General features: G+C 37.2%; 1 protein-coding gene across 1 annotated transcript in view; it reads right to left on the bottom strand.

The window, feature by feature from the left end:
* The window catches only part of dpysl2a (dihydropyrimidinase like 2a), a 29,021-nt gene that overhangs the window by 6,379 nt on the left and 7,350 nt on the right, over window positions 1-15,292 (bottom strand). Inside the window, exons 2-9 of the mRNA XM_084138451.1 lie at window positions 8,387-8,475; window positions 8,094-8,278; window positions 5,284-5,448; window positions 3,883-3,944; window positions 3,546-3,626; window positions 3,015-3,083; window positions 2,451-2,571; window positions 767-923 (exon numbers count right to left, since the gene is read on the bottom strand). Coding sequence (XP_083994577.1) covers window positions 767-923; window positions 2,451-2,571; window positions 3,015-3,083; window positions 3,546-3,626; window positions 3,883-3,944; window positions 5,284-5,448; window positions 8,094-8,278; window positions 8,387-8,475 — 929 coding nt within the window. The remainder of the gene's footprint in view (window positions 1-766; window positions 924-2,450; window positions 2,572-3,014; window positions 3,084-3,545; window positions 3,627-3,882; window positions 3,945-5,283; window positions 5,449-8,093; window positions 8,279-8,386; window positions 8,476-15,292) is intronic.

The raw sequence follows: 15,292 nt of genomic DNA, 5'->3' as shown, positions 1-15,292 counted from the left end.
TTGCTAAACTCCATGTGAACTTGCATCAACATGCATCAACTTATTTTATAATAATGCATGCAATTTTATGACTGCATATTAATTGAGAAATATGATTTCTTGTCACAACACAACCGTTTAAAATGAACTAGTAAATGCAACAAGTTGTTTAAAAATGGTGAAAATGTGAAATACCTTATAAATCATATACATTTTATTATATTTGTTAGTTAAAACACGTCAGCGGAATTATATCAAAAACCCATTTGATATAACCATCAGATACCTTTGCTGTACCATGTTATCCGCAGTGTTATTTTAATATAGTTAAGATAATATTATAGCTTTTTAATCATATTTTGAATTTGATTTGATTTTGATATGTTCCATTTTCATTTTAGATAAAGTTTTTTAATGTCTATAAAATGTTTATACATTTTAATAACAATTTTAGTTTTAGTTATTTTAGTACATCAAGTTAAAATGAAAATAAGAAATTTTGATAACTAGCTGAAATAAAATAAATTTAAGTTTTTTATATGTACATTTTTTATTTGAGTTAACTTTTATTTTAATTAAAGACAATGTTTTATTGTTTCTTTCATTTCATGAAAAAATCATTTCATAATCATTTGTATTTTATCTTCGTTTGTGTAGAGAAAAGCTCACAGTCGGCCGTTCTTTGTATAATGGTGCCCTCTAGTGATCAGCCCATTAATGTTCACACACTCACTGTGATCCAAATACCCCCTGTAATCTATGTCCCATAATGCACTAGGACACACACCAGGCCAGCAGGGAGTTGAGATAGTCCGGGGTGGTGGGGTCGGGGCTCAGGGGTGGAGATGTGATGTAGGCTGCAGCTTTGGCCCAGTTCTTGCTCCAGTAGTGAGTGCCGTCTGTCCCCAGGCTGGCTGAGATGGGCTCTCCGTACACCACGGTACCTGAGCAGGGAAAGCACAGGGTCAAGGTCGCTACAATGGTTTGAAGAGCTGTTTGCTGCTCAGTGAGCACACTAGATTTAAAGGTGCTCTAAGCGATGTTGGGTGACGTCACTTCTTGTTGACGTTCGAAGTATTGTCAGTCGTTGTCTAGGACATCTCTCCTCTAGCTAACTTCCCTCTTCATGCTTCTCTCTCCCACCCCCACCCCCACCGCTAAAACCAGTCAATGCAGGATGGCTGGACGTAGCTGGTTTAAGCTCTTCAAGCTGGTTTTACCTGCTAAAGAAGTGTGAAAACCCTTTTAATACCAGCAATGACCAGTCTGGAAAACCATCTTAGGCTGGTTTTAGCTGTTGTTGTTTTATTTTTCAGCATTGTCATTATCCCTTACTGGAAACCAAGTCAAAAAAGACTAATAAAAACTCCCTTCTGACAGACATTAGCATAATGCTAAGCTAACAGTTAGTTTAACAGTTAATTGTTCACTGCACTTATTATAGATACTGATTAAAATATTTAAAATGACATTTTCATTACAAAAAAATATTTGAAAAGATACATCATAAGGCAATGTACTTGCTCTGCTGGAAAAAAAAAACCTTACAAAAACTAAAGCTAAAACCCTGGTTTAACAGGGTTATTTTAGAGGGGTTTTGGCCAATTATTTCAGACTGGGAGACCAGATCTTATCCCTAGTGAAAAAAAAAAGCTATAACAAAATGTATTTAAAATATATTTATTTCATACTAAGTAGGCCTATACTACAAATCCATTAACATATGCTTGAGACTTACTGATGTAATTATAATTCAACTTTATGTGGAGTATTTTATTGCACAATGCACATTTCTTAATATTAAGCCTAAATTGTATATTTTTTTATATCACGTTTAGTAAGGATAGTATGATCTCTGTATAATATCAGTCTTTAAATGCAAGATATTTAAAGTGTACCTAAAGTATACTCGCAATAGTTCCACTTTAGCACAATCAAATATACTTAAGTATATCTTTAATTGGACCTCAGCACTATTTCCGGATAACTAAAATGCATTAAGTTAAAATTAGTTGTTCCAATTCAGCAGACTTTTAAGTATATCAATTTAGTATACCGAAATTATAATTGCAGGGTATTTACATTAAGTACATAAATATCTAAATGTATTTGTAGTATACTTAGCATGAAATGAATGTATTTCAAATACATTTGAGTATATTTAAGGAAACCATCTAGATAGAGCTTAAACCAGCTAAGCTTAGGCTGATATATTATTCTGATATTTTTCAGCAGAGGCTTACTAGTATTACTATTTGGCACAGCATCTGTGTTGGAAATTGCTTAAAAATGTTGTCTGGGTTGGCAGGTCAATAGTGTTTGGAACATCGTCAGTGTCAAATGGCCTCTAGGTAGGAGTCTATTGATAATGTGAGAATAAAACCCATGTGACAGCTTTTTCCAAGCTCATCCAAGGGTTGAGTCGGATGTCGATCAATTCATAGGACTTTTATATCAAACATCTGATGTACCTTTTTTCCTAGCCTGGGCGATGACATCGGCAGCACTCTTGCTCATCACTTTGGTGATGTAGAGCGGGCAGTTGGTCTGGTTGGCGATGGTCACAGCCCGGTTGATGGCCTCGGCCTCCACCTATAAAACATCGGCCGACACTCACTGACCTTCAGCTGAAATTACAGACGCAGCCGAGGTAAAGTGCTGCTCAGCACCTCCTGAACGCTGACTGCACTTTATGTGCGCCAACGGACTCGGCTAAAGGTTTCTGGAAGGCTGATACCAATGATCAATGACTTTGGCAGCAAAAACTGTGGGAAAGTGGAAAGTCTGAACTCCCCTGATCCCTAAAGGGAAACAAACCATAAATGTGTTTTAGTGCAGAATGTTTGAAGGTTATTTTGGAAGCGTTTCTCGGGTCTCGATGTACGTGTAAGGCCAATGAAGTGATAAAAACCTCCATCCATGTGGTGCACAGCTGTAATTTTGCAGTATGAATGTTCTGATGGTGTATTTGGTGTGGTGTGATGTGCTCTAGATTATAGCTCAACTATAGTCAAGGTGCATTTGAAGCGTTTTACCTCCTCTGGGCGGCTCAGAACGTGTCCCTCTGGACCAGTGATACCCAATCCCAGAATCCTCTTCTGCTCCTAAAAGCAAAAAGACAGTAAAAGAGATTTATATGGATTTCACGTCAAAAAACAAAACAAAAAATAAAACCCAATTTATCATTACAGCAATGCAGACATTTTACTTTTTACAAATACTACATTTAATATTATATAATCTCTTTTCATCTGCATGAAATGTGGAAGGGAGGATGATAAATGTCATTAAAAATGTCACAATTCAAAAAATCTTAATGATCCCAAAAATATACATATTTTTTCCTTCTTTTGAGGTGATATACAGTACTGTAGATCAAATTCAATATAAAAATCGGCATTGCCATCACATTGCATTTTAAAAATATTCATATAGAAAACAGTAATTTAAAATAGTAATAATATTTCACAATATCACTGTTTTTACTCTATTTTTGATCGAATAAATGCAGCCTTGGTGAGCAGAAGTGACCGTTAGTATATTTCGTTTATATATGTTCAGCTCACCTCAGCAATGATGTCACCGTTCTCTGCGTGCACCTGGGCGATGGCTCCAATGTCCCTGATCCCACTGAGCACTTCATACATCTATAACAGACAGGAGAAACAACGTTTGGTGTGTTTTCTGTGTTTTTTCATCTGCTCTGGATCTACGGCTTCAGGAAACGTGGTGAACATGTTCTCTCAAATCACATCAGTGCATGTAGAACTCATCATTACTGCATTCTCAATGCACCAAAAACACAGAGATTTAGACTTTATCAATTAAATAAACAGTGTTTAATCCAACTTTATAAGCATAATTAAAGGCATATGCATGAGAGATCATGCTTTACAGTCATACCTGGGAGTCATTTAGCTGAAAAATATCCTTGTAAGCCAAGTAGACCAGGAAGGAGTTGACACCTGGGAGAAAAAAGACCAGGATGTTAGACATCATCAGACATGGACACACATGCAGAGCGGAGTCTTGTAATGATTCTTCCTTTCGAAAATGTGTGTAATTTGAGCCATAAAGTGCCTAAATCATCACTTTCATGTGGGAATACTGTACTAGGTGGATAAACCTAATCTTTGGGCCAGGTTTCACCCAGAAGCAGTGCATAACAAATTCCCAAAACATTGCAAATGGATTAATACTTAATACTTAATAATTAATACTTTTTTAATATAAATTATAATACCTTGTACGTTCTGGGTGAATTTTGAATTGAGTTTTAACTGTAGTAATAACATAGTAAAATCTTGCTTACACTTTCATTGCACATATTTAAGCTGAATTACAAACACCTCTTTAGCACGTCGCGCCTCTCCCAACTCAAACATCCCAATCACCGCTCTTACGGGTACTTGTGAAGGCATGTCTCAAAAGGTCCAACATATTAGAAATACTTTTAGCTGTGTTTCAATGTGTCATGAGAGAAAGCAACTGAGTAGCTACATTCTGTCTTGAGCAAACGAGATTGTCTCATTTATAATAAACCCATCCACTGTATCTGCACCAGGTGCATGTGTGAGGAACATACTGAAGACTAAAATTTCATCTTTTAATATAATTTCATCATTTAATATTATGTATCTGTATTATTCTTTATTAGTATTCATAATCAGTTGTATTATCTTAAGAAGTTTAAAATGCATGAGTTAGACTATAGATTGCATGTACACATGTGTTTAAGGATCATATTTTGGACACAAGGAGGGGAGCTGGGAGAGTTATATATTTTGCTTAGAGGTATGTGTGCAATGCAGCGTTCACTGAGATGTTCCACTAATGATGATACGTCAAATGTGTACAGTTGGCATGTTCTTTACAAGGAAAGGAATGTTTCAACTGATGCAAATGTACCACTAATGTATACAAACAGTGGGAAACTGTTCCATTTTTAAACATAAGCAGCATGTTTTGATACCTTACAAGGAAGTTGAAAGTCACTCAGTGGTGTATATAAGCTCAATCCTTACTGTACCACCCCAGAGAAACATAAAGGCATGACAGGGTGAGAGGAAGGAGAAACATAGATAAACCATTACAGCTGGCATGATGGGGTGAGAGGATAGAGAAATGAGGAACAGAGAAATCTTGAATGAAGACCACCACCTCGCCTGTGGCCTTATTCATCTATGCCTGTTTCTCTCGTATGTATGATACATAATAAATAAGAGATCTCTTGGCAAAGTAACTGGTGTAGCTTCCGTGATTCAACCATAACGGGGAAAGCATGATTTTCAAATCGACACATACCGTGATCTTTGACCAGCGCCTCGACCTCCTCCTGCATGCCCTTGTGCCACTCCGTGATGTCCACATGGAGAGAGTAATCACAGCAGGACTTGTGGTCGGCCCACTCCCTCCACTGGTTAAAGGCAGCGATCAGACTAACGCCCGGCTCCGGAACCACATGATCCACTGAAAATACACATCAAAATATAAATATATTGATCCTGTATACTTAAAGCGAGGGAACTTGTGTATATACTATAGAATTAAATGGAAGGATATTAAACTTCAACATTTAACTCGTCCCACACATTTTGGGGTTTAAAAGACACTTAATATTCAGTGATCAACTTGTCCAGACTGTACTGACACTATTGGATGAGAACAAAACTTGAGCTGGATAGTGAGAACAGTCTTCAATAGAACTGCTTTATAGCTGAATCGAATGTTTCATAATTGAGGCAGCTGACTGTTATTGAAATGAACTGAATCAACACTGAACTGACACTATTGGCTTCTGTAAAGCTGCTTAAAAGGTGCTGTCTGTAAGAATGACAGCTAGTGGTGGAAATAGGTACTGTAGTCCAAATTCAAAATATCAGAGATCGTTGTTTCCCCGCCCTCTCCTCCTCAGACTCGACGATCACGCGGGTTGCCAGTTTGAGGACACGCGACAGGAACGAGCGCAATTGACAATGAATGATTTATCCGCGTTTTAATATGCTCTTGTTCATAGAGATTTTTAGATGGATATAAAGGCTTTTTAGGTTGTGTGGAATCTGCAATCTCTGACCCAGTTTGTTTGCTTGTTTCCAAGGCTGCAATACGCTGCGTTTCTGCCGACTGGCAACCAGGCGTGTCAAAATACTATTGGGTTTACTATTACTCTTACAAAAAACGGCTGAACGTGTAAAATAATAAGTAAAACTAGATGTACCGCATGGCGGTACAAAATATGACCGCCGCTCAGGCCTGCACTGGCTTTCCACAAAAATAAATGACGTGGAGCAATTTGGCTGTATTGCGTGTTTATCTATATACCTAAAAAAAGTAGTAGTATGTGCATGTCTGTCTGTGTGTGTGTGTATGTGTGTGTGTTTGTGTATGTGTGTGTCTGTGTGTGTGTGTGTCTGTGCGTGTATGTATGCGTGCGTACATGTGTGTGCGCGTGTGTGTTTGTGTGTGTGTGTCTGTGCATGTGGATTTGTATGTGTGTATGGGTGTGTGTCTGTGCGTGTGGATGTCAGTGTGTGTGCATGCTTGCGTTTGTTTGTATTCCTGCATGTGTGTGTGTGACAGTATCATCCTAAACCAGCAACCCTTCGCTCAACACCACCATCTACAGGCCGATGAGTGTACAGTCACTAAATGTGCACATAAATGAATTTATTTTATACCCCCCCATGGATGAAATTCTACGAAACTTAGCATACCCCCAGAGGATGTCAAGTTAATCATACACATGAAATATGGTGCAGTTCTGAACATCTCAACTGAAGATAGGGGCGATTAAAGCAGAATAATATTGCATTTTCATTTTTTATGGGAGGGGCGCAAATCACAAATGAGTGATTATGGGCTAGGTTGATGTGGGCCCTTAAGACCAACATACCATCAAAATTTCTTCATCCTCGGTGCCACGGTTCAGGTAGTTATTTAGGAAAAACTGCATTTTTTGGGTTTGGGGGGGCCCAGCGCGGGGGGGGAGTGGCCCCCGGGGACCAAACTAAATTTTTCCGTAAAAGTCTAGTGGGGCTACATGCCCACCAAATTTCATGTTCCCCGGTGTTTCGCTGTCCCTGTTATCGTTGACGGAAAATTCAGTAAGATGACGAAAAAAAAAAAAAAAAAAAACTTTGACAATCCCTATATGACCGCTTTCGCTAGCTACGCTAGCGGCGGTCATAATAACTGGCAGTAGAAGTGTTTTTCAGAAAAAACGAGTATGTGAACTTAGCATGTTTCCTCTGCAAACATATTATGGTATTTTTATGCTTTAGTAGAGTAAAAAAGTTACATACAGCACCCAAAGCTGAATTAAGCATTTTTAATAATTTGATTATTTTTCATATTACTTTTCATAATTTAATGAACTTTGCATTTTTATTTAATCGGTTTATAAAGCAATATGATCAGTTTATAAAGCTGCTATGTCTAATTTATTCATAAATCAAATTCAGATAAAATGTACATTTTTTATGTAGAAATTTGACTATCATCCAAAACATATTAGATATGAATCATTTTGTATTACATTTTGAAAACAAAACTTTATAATTAGGGGCAAATTACTGAAATTACAAAAAGAAAAGAAAAAAAAGAAATTAATCCTGTTAAATACAAAAAATCTTGAGATTATGATTCATAATTTTAATAACTAAATTGCATATAAATTATTATTTTATATTTATTTTTGTTATTATATATATTTAAACACAATTATATATATATAATATTGTGTATACTGAGTATATAAATATAACTGTACATATATTTATATATATATGTATATATTTATATATATATGTATATATATATATATATATATATATATATATATATATATATATATATGCAAACAATATTTATATATAATTATACAATTTCATATTTATTTTTTATAAATTACATATTTACATTTGGCAGACGCTTTTATCCAAAAAAACTTGCATTGCATTTGAAGGTACACATTTTAAATATTTATCAGTTCTGGCTTTCTCTGGGAATCGAACCCATGACCTTGGCGTTGCAAGCGCAGGCGCTCTACTGTTTGAGCTGCAGGAAAGCACATATCAATTATTTTATGGTCTTGTTATTAATTTTTTTAGACGTACTGATCATAGTGGTGCCGCCAGCGAGAGCAGCTCGTGTGCCCTGGTAGAAGTCGTCAGCCGCTGTCATGCCCCGGTCGGGCATCTGGAAGCGGGTATGAACGTCAATGCCACCTGGGATCAGCATCCTGCCATGGGCGTCGATGATCTTCACACCACCAGGAACTATGAGGTTTTCACCGATTTGCCTGGAGAGAGAAAATATGTGTCACAAAGGTCAACAGAGGTCATCTCTACTGTCAGTCAATACTCAGACTACAAAAACAATGACATTAAATAATAATTAAAACACTTGCTTGATGACTCCATCCTCCATATAGATGTCGGCGTGGAAAGACTGATCATCGTTCACTATCTTCGCACCTTTGATTAGAAGACGGTCACTCTGTGAGAAAGGGAGACAGAGAGTCATACAAAAACTGCATTTATTCCCAGCAGCTGTATGCTAACTATTTATACAATAATTTGACAGCAACTCAATAGGTCTCACATGCTCTCAGTTTAAGCACAGAAACACTTTGTTTTGCATAGTATGAACAATAAAACAAAAATGCATGTGCATATTTCACAGTAACATCTCCTTCACTGGCGGTTCTTAAAGGCCACATATCCACTGCTGCTCAATACAGGTTTCACTCATTTACTGAGTTTAATATACAGTATATATATCTCAAAACAACTGTAAGTTCAGGAGTGACTCCTGCATTTCATACACACATGGATAACATGGATGCCCCTATTATGTTATTTTAATGGCTCCTAATTTTGTTTTGAAGGTCTCCTACAATAGGTTTACCTGCATCCAAGGTCAAAAAACACTTTAATTCTCTCATATATACATTGCATCATCAGCTCTTTTCTCACAGTGTCTGAAACGGTTCAATCAAGGATTCAGTCTCTATAAACCCCACCTTTCCGAAATCCTAATCTGCTCTGATTGGTCAGATGGCCCAGTCTGTTGCGATTGGTCTACTCTGCTCTGATTGGTCAGATGGCCCAGTCTGTTTGGTCTACTCTGCTCTGATTGGTCAGATGGCTCAGTCTGTTGTGATTGGTCTACTCTGCTCTGATTGGTCAGATGGCTCAGTCTGTTGCGATTGGTCTACTCTGCTCTGATTGGTCAGATGGCTCAGTCTGTTGCGATTGGTCTACTCTGCTCTGATTGGTCAGATGGCCCAGTCTGTTGTGATTGGTCTACTCTGATCTGATTGGTCAGATGGCCCAGTCTGTTGTGATTGGTCTACTCTGCTCTGATTGGTCAGATGATCCAGTCTGTTGTGATTGGTCTACTCTGCTCTGATTGGCCAGATGGCTCAGTCTGTTGTGATTGGTCTACTCTGCTCTGATTGTTCAGATGGCCCAGTCTGTTGTGATTGGTCTACTCTGCTCTGATTGGTCAGATGGCCCAGTCTGTTGTGATTGGTCTACTCTGCTCTGATTGGTCAGATGGCCCAGTCTGTTGTGATTGGTCTACTCTGCTCTGATTGGTCAGATGGCCCAGTCTGTTGTGATTGGTCTACTCTGCTCTGATTGGTCAGATGATCCAGTCTGTTGTGATTGGTCTACTCTGCTCTGATTGGTCAGATGGCTCAGTCTGTTGTGATTGGTCTACTCTGCTCTGATTGGTCAGATGGCCCAGTCTGTTGTGATTGGTCTACTCTGCTCTGATTGGTCAGATGGCCCAGTCTGTTGCGATTGGTCTACTCTGCTCTGATTGGTCAGATGGCCCAGTCTGTTGCGATTGGTCTACTCTGCTCTGATTGGTCAGATGCCCAGTCTGTTGTGATTGGTCGATCGCTTACAGCGAATGGACAAAATTCACACTGGCATTATGCAAATTTGTTAAAAAACCTATGTAGGTTTGAGTAGGAAGTAAGACTGGAGTTACTGACGACTCGTTTCAGGCAGTTCAGAATCGATTCTTTCTTTTGGAAGACAATGGGCCCTATTTTAACGATCTGAAACGCAAGTGTCAAAGCTCAAAGCGCAAGTAACTTTGTGGGCGGGTCTTGGCGCTGTTGCTATTTTCCCAGCGGGATAAATGACTCTTGCGCCAGGCGCAAATCTAAAATGGGTTGGTCTGAAGTAGCTTCATTATTCATAGGTGTGGTTTGGGCGTAACGTGAAATAAACCAATCAGAGCGTCATCTCACATTCCCTTTAAGAGCAGACGCGCTTTGTTCTAAAGCGGATTCCTATTATAACGGCGGATTTGCCAGACGCGCGCCAGGAGCGGTTCACAGCCAAGGAGAGCAACGCTCTCGTCAGGGACGTTGGGGATGGAGAAACCCACCCAAATTAACTTCGGTTAAAAAGGAGTATGATAATTTGGGTAAATGTGTAAGCTAGATGTATGCTTTTATAATAAATTGTCTATCTATCTATCTATCTATCTATCTATCTATCTATCTATCTATCTATCTATCTATCTATCTATCTATCTATCTATCTATCTATCTATCATAATAATGTATGATTTGCAAAAATGAAAACTGCTGCTTCTGTGTAGATGAGAGAATCAAAGTGTATGCGCGTTGTGCACACGCTACATTGATTATGGCCAAGCATGCGCCCTTAAAATAGCATATGAATAACATGCGCAACGCGCCACTGACTTTAAACTATTTTTTCCTGGTTAGTGGCGCAATTGTTTTCTAAACCTGCAAAATAGCATGAAGGAACGTTTGCGCCGGAACACGCCTCCTTTTTTGCGCTGAACCGCCCAGGGAGCGCAAGTTCATTCCCTAGTTTAGCGACGTGCTTCTGTGGAGGGAAAAGCACGCTTTGCGCGGGTGCAAAATAGGAATGATACATGCGTCGGTGTACAAAGTCAATTGCGCTGGGTGCAAGATAGGGCCCAATAACTCCATTTATCTGCACTTTGATCTTTAAAACATTGCAGACCTTTTAGATTCACAAACAGCTCTATTACACACTACATGAAAGGTAATATTCGAAAAAGCATAATAGGGGCACTTTAAGGCAATTGATAAACCTTGGAGGATGTATGTTGCTGTAAAAAGTCACCACTGTTGTTGACAATGAAGTGATTTGATAAATGCTTTTGCATGACAAGGTCACTGTAGGAAAAATCTAAATGAGATGCAGATCTCTTCAACTGGAGACTATAACAATCCTGTTATAAACCACTCCGTGCACTAATTTATTTTACAGACAAGCACTGGACATGGAGTTCAATCACAGATGAAGCATAAAGATCGCTAAGGCACATCAGAAAAACACAGTGATTCTTATCATGCTAAATGGATTGTGACACGCGATCATGGGCACAAATGTTATTTAAGGACACCGTGATTGACTGCAGCCCACATGCTTTCCTTCTGTGCAGACACACAGTTCAATTATTTTTCAATCAATATTAAGTGATTGAATGCCACAGTATTGCCAATTTAACCCATCGTGATAGTGACTTCCAAAGGCATGATGGGGATTGTAGGGGGTTTAAGAAGATCTCAGCTGCATTGTGCTCTGTAATTAATGACCTGAAGAGATAATTGTCATAGAAGTCCTATTCTGTCACTGGTTTACTGCTAATGAGTAGCTATCGTTGAGCCGTGGTTCAAGATTTTACTGTAAGAAAAGAGCCTGTGCTGTGGAGAACAAGACATTGCTGGAAAGACTGATAAAAAGATATGGATTTATAGATAAAATAATATATTTATGATTGACCACACTTAAACTTAATATGCTTTACAATCATATCAGAATGGTTTTATTTTACGAAACAAGCACAAATGAATGTTGACTTTACAATTTAGTACAGTATGTCACATTTTTAGTGCTGTTGATGACTAGCAATGAAGTTTGATAGAAAATACAACTTACTAACCTACTATTAGAGGCACAACAAACTACATTTCCCATCATTCTCTGTAGCAACACAGTTAAAATGATAAACAATAAAATACACAGCATCTGGTTTAAGACATGCTTTTTTGGGGGCGTTAAATCATGGTGCAAATACCAGTAAATAGACTAGCCCAAACGTAAATCAGCTTGCGTGATTCATTTAAATACTCTCCTCTCATAAATTTTGCGTTTGAAAGGGAAAATCCTACAAATGCATATTCACCCTGTCCACGCCTTTTCAGTGCTAATTTTTCACGGTTTGTCTTTAGTAAACCCTAACAGTAGTTTTTACACAAAAAGTACAAAGAAATGGCAAGTAAAATAAGAAATTTTGAAGTTGAAAAACTGAAATAGTATTTTCTTGTAAAACATACTCTAATATTAATTTGACAAAGTAGATATCAGATATAATTGATATTTCACCACTTTTGACACCAATTTCTATATCAAATGAAAAAATGAATACTAGCCTAATCTAAGTAAACAAGAAAAAAACTATTACTAAGATAAAAATAATAATAATAATAAAAAACTAATTACAAGCAACAGCACAAATAAATATAACCTCTATCGGATGACAAATCTCTTCCGGTTCATCCTGTCTACCGGTATATCGCCCAACCATTATTGCTAAAATATAGCCTATATGTACTTTTGATTGTTGTTAGTAAGTGGAAAAGAGAGAATTGTTTTATTCAGACCAAAGTACCCTGAACACACCTTGCAAATGCCCCCCCCCCCCCCCAAATAAAAAGTTTTCCACATCAGCTAGCTAACATAATCGATGTATACAGCATATCAACTCTTAAAGAGTATACGGTTCGAGAAAGAATGATAATTTTCCTTAAACATGTAAACGGAAATGAGGCCTCATCTGTCTCTGATTCAAAGCCTCTCTGTTCACTGCTTTGACACACACAGTAGCTCAGACCTCATGTATCCTCATAGTCGGCTGTGCCACAAAGCGCTCGCTCATGCTGTTAGCCGAAAACATCTCGCAGACATCAAAACCATCTTAACTTTGTTAGTCACAGTGGAAGGACTCCAGCGATCACGTGGGCTATTTGTGATGTTTATACAGAGCTTGAGATCAAGATGAACTCGTTTTATTCAACCGTGACAGGACTTGTGCTCTGTAGTTGTTTGTTGGTCACTCTTCTACACAAATCCATTACTAGTGCTGTCTAGACAAACCCTGGCTCAATCTGCAGCCTAAAGGCTCATTAAAACAGACCTTTACATCTGCTGACCTGCTGAGCGCTCGGCTTATTCAGCAGTAGTTTAATGTTCTAATGCATTCATGTTCTAATGAATACTGACCAGTTATATGATTAAACACTATAGATTTAAAGGCAGCATTTCAAATTTACCTAAATGGATGGTTATGTTCCTGGATGCTCAATCAAAAGATATAATTGGCACAGCTGAAGCATCAACAACATCACCCAAGGAAAACTTGAAGTCCAGTGAATGACCCAGCTAACAAAAATATATTCCAAGAGCGTTTTGCTAAGGTTCACATTGTTTGTGTTATTTATGAATGTTCTCTGAATGTTCAAAATGTTTTTTTTCTTGGTTATGTGAACGTTCCATTTTATCATTCTTCAAACATTTTTTGAAATGTTACTTTTGAATGTTCTCTGAACATTCTAAAACAAGTAACATTAAAAAAATGTCAGATGAACGTCCAACTAAAACATTTCATAAAAAAAAAAAAAACCCATGTATAAATAATGTTTTGAGATCATTATTAAAGACCAGATAAGTTTGAATGAACATTCTATTAATGTTACTGCAAGAACGCTTGCCTTTAACTTTGAGAGAACGTTGCCAGAACATTAGCTGAAGTTCTGAGAAGGTTCCCTGTTAGCTGGAGAGCTGCTGTCCATCCGTGCTTGGCAAAGACAGGAGGTTTCCATGTCATGACCTTTATGACCCTAGATCTGATCTGGATAAACCTTGTGTCCAAAATACCCTCCGCTGATACATATGACACGCTGAACTCTGACTGCACCTTTACTAAAAAGAATCAGAGCTTTACACGAGTGAAATATGAAGCTATTTGCTTTTAATAGTAAAGTAGATCAGTATAGGAACAAACAGACGTATAGTGTATAAACCAGACCCTGTGCTAGATGACCCGTCCATTGATTCTTTACTGTCAGGTTTCGACCTCACTAATGGCAGCTATTTCAGCTCTGCTGACCATATTTGTGGCACAATTTTAAAAACACAATTAAGTAAACATACACCTTTTACCATACAAGTTTTGAGGTGCAAATTAATAGTATAAATATGTAAGAAGGAAAAATATGCATAATTGTAATATGCAAATTATTTTTTAAATTATTCACCAATATTTTGGCCTCAGAGTTTTTCAAGGTGTAATGGAGGACAGATATAAATATTGTATTGTATAAATAATATCTGAAATACCATGACTTAAGATTCAAGACTGCAGATTAAGCTTAAAATGCTTTAAAATCATATCAGAATCTTGTATTTTAAGAGGCATGGTACAACAATGGCGTATTTACCATTGGATATGGTGTATTTAAGAGATATTAGTAAAAGAACAGTGGAAGAAACAAATTGTTATTGTCAATGTTGACTTTACAATTTAGTGTGTACACATTTTGAGAACTGTTGATGACTAGCAATGAAGTTTGATAGAAAATAGCACTTATTTGCCAGGTTTATGAGGCGTCAGAATGGCATGACGAAAACTAAATTTCCCAGCTATGAAAAAATGCAAAGATAAAGCATCAGACCTTATGTTCATCACTAGATCTTTATTATGTTTCATTTTTGCCAAAATAAGTTTTTTTTTGTAGTAAGTGGGAAAAATCTATTAAATAAAATATAAAAAACTACAATTCACATATTAACCCTTAAAGGAGTAAATGGCTTGGGGAAGAATCAGATCATACAATTATCATGAGGCACATCTGAGACAATCATCATCTCAATCAAACTTTTTTTTTTTGTAAGGTATTCTTTCATCAAATGGAGGACAGATATAACTATTGTACAAATAAATAGATATGTAAATATATATAATGTCTACAACACAATATAGTTCTACCCATCTCTAATAAAAAACAAAAAACACAGTTATGGTAAGACATGGACAATGTACAATGTAGTGAAAAAATATAAACATTATACAAACAAAATAAACATTAAAATCACATAGTATATGGCCTCTAATTAATACTAGACTGTGATCTTGTCTGTGTAAAATTCCAAACCTGCTAATCCTGATACATTTTTTTCTGTGCAAGAATACCAAGAAGAAAGGTTACGCAACTTTGTTTTAAGAATGTTGTCTT

This window comes from Abramis brama (genome assembly GCF_963993115.1).
Source record: "Abramis brama genome assembly, chromosome: 16".
Taxonomy (NCBI): Eukaryota; Metazoa; Chordata; class Actinopteri; order Cypriniformes; family Leuciscidae; genus Abramis; species Abramis brama.
This window is presented reverse-complemented; position numbering and strand designations above follow the sequence as displayed.